This window comes from Nestor notabilis, unplaced genomic scaffold (assembly GCF_000696875.1).
Source record: "Nestor notabilis isolate BGI_N333 unplaced genomic scaffold, ASM69687v1 scaffold26851, whole genome shotgun sequence".
NCBI lineage: Eukaryota > Metazoa > Chordata > Aves > Psittaciformes > Psittacidae > Nestor > Nestor notabilis.
Window position 1 is genome coordinate 1 of NW_009913750.1, and position 1,680 is coordinate 1,680.

Sequence of the window (1,680 nt, forward strand, 5' to 3'; positions counted from 1 at the left end):
GCTGCCACACTGGGGCTGGGACAGGCCAGGGAGCAGACTGGGTGCCCTCAGGCTCTTTCCTTACCATCCTCGGTGGCTCTGGCAGCTTCAGCCTCACGTCTCTTGCGGGACAGACGCTGCTTCTCCTCCAGCCTCTGCTTCTCAGCATTGGCCTCATCCCAACGCCCGTTCTCCATGAGGCGCTGGTCGGGGCGCCGGCGGCTGTCTGTGGGTGCTGTGCCGCTCTCCGGAGCGTTCAGCGTCAGCGCCAGCTCCGAGAAGTAGTACATGTTCTCTGCATACTTCCTATGGGAGAGGAACCCTTCTCAGGCCCTTCCCCAGCACTGGGACACCCCATCCCGCCTGTTCCCAACTCACGGGAGCGGGTTCCTCTTCCACAGCAGCACTCGGCTGTCCTCAGCCTCGTGGGCTTTCTGTCGTCCCTCTGTTCCGTTGTCCCCAGCACCCAGGGTCACCTTATAACAGTCCATCTTCTCATCCCAAGTGCCCAGCAGGACGAAATGCACCTTCCCCATGGGGTCTGTCACCTCCCCGGTGACCTGATGGGACAAGGGACAGGGTGAAACGGGACAACTGGGTGTCAGGAGCATCCCAGCGCGTCCCACTTCATTCCGTGTCCCACCTTCCTCGCCACATCCCGGGAGAAGTAGCTGTAAGGAACGAACTTGAGGTTGCATTTGTCACCCGTCTTGTGGTTGACAATCTCTATTTCACCTGACTGCAGAGAGGAAAAGGAGGAGATGGTCAGATTCAGCCCCACTGACGAGGGGAACTGGGGCCCGGAGGGATCGATCCGTGCCCCCGTGCGGGACCCCCACACACACAGGGGGTTTCCAGCCCACCTGGTCTATCCAGAGCTTGCCCACAATGATGTTGTGCACGGTGGTGGTGACCTTTTTCCACGTGTAGTGGTTGCCAGAAGAGTGGAAGACGCAGTGGATGGTACCTGAGGAGGGAAGTTGTGCTGGGAATGGGCCCTTAACTCACCCCATTCCCACGTGGAGCATACAACATTCTCCCTTTCCCAAGTGTGTCCCCACACCCAGGGCTGCAGCACTCACCCAGAGGCATGACAGAGAGGTATTTGCCTCGAAACTTGCTGGTGATCTTGATCTCTTGGCGCAGCGTCCACCCATGCTTGGAGTCAGCGTGATGGGCAGCAGCAGGAGGGTGATGGCTCACCTGGACCAGCAGGAGAAGGGGACAAATGAGCTCCAAGCACCCCGCGCAAGGCACCCGGGGCGGGATGAGCGGGGCGGGAGGTACCTGCTCGCAGAGGGAGCGGTACCCGTTCTCCTCCAGGCGATCCAGCTCGAAGGTCTCCCCCAGGAGAGGGTTGAAGGGTTTGCTGGTGCGGAAAACAGTGGTGGAATAGGAGGAGACGGTGAAGGCGGCCACGTAGCAGAGCTGCTCCAGCGAGCTCTCACACTTGGCTGCCCGGTCCAGCAGGTCGTGGTACTCCAGGTCCTCTGTCAAGCGCTGCAGCATGGACAGGGGCTCGTTGAAGTTGACCTGGGAGGGAGGAAAGAGGTAAATGGGGGGTTCTGGGGTGTCCTGAGCTCACCCACCGGCTGCGTTCCCACTCACGGGCATGGGGATCTTGGATAACTCCTTCCCGATGCAGTTCTTCATGATGCTCCAGAGGTTGAGGCTGTAGTTGGGGTTGTAGGGGATGCGGGT

At 60.2% G+C, this 1,680-nt stretch overlaps 1 protein-coding gene across 1 annotated transcript in view; it reads right to left on the reverse strand.

The window, feature by feature from the left end:
* Window positions 1-47: 47 nt before the first annotated feature.
* OSBP (oxysterol binding protein) overlaps window positions 48-1,680 on the reverse strand; it is a gene marked incomplete at its 5' end in the record, with an annotated part of 2,418 nt that continues 785 nt past the window's right edge. The window contains 7 exons of the mRNA XM_010023347.1: window positions 48-285; window positions 358-539; window positions 623-718; window positions 843-946; window positions 1,062-1,182; window positions 1,267-1,512; window positions 1,588-1,679. Coding sequence (XP_010021649.1) covers window positions 48-285; window positions 358-539; window positions 623-718; window positions 843-946; window positions 1,062-1,182; window positions 1,267-1,512; window positions 1,588-1,679 — 1,079 coding nt within the window. The remainder of the gene's footprint in view (window positions 286-357; window positions 540-622; window positions 719-842; window positions 947-1,061; window positions 1,183-1,266; window positions 1,513-1,587; window position 1,680) is intronic.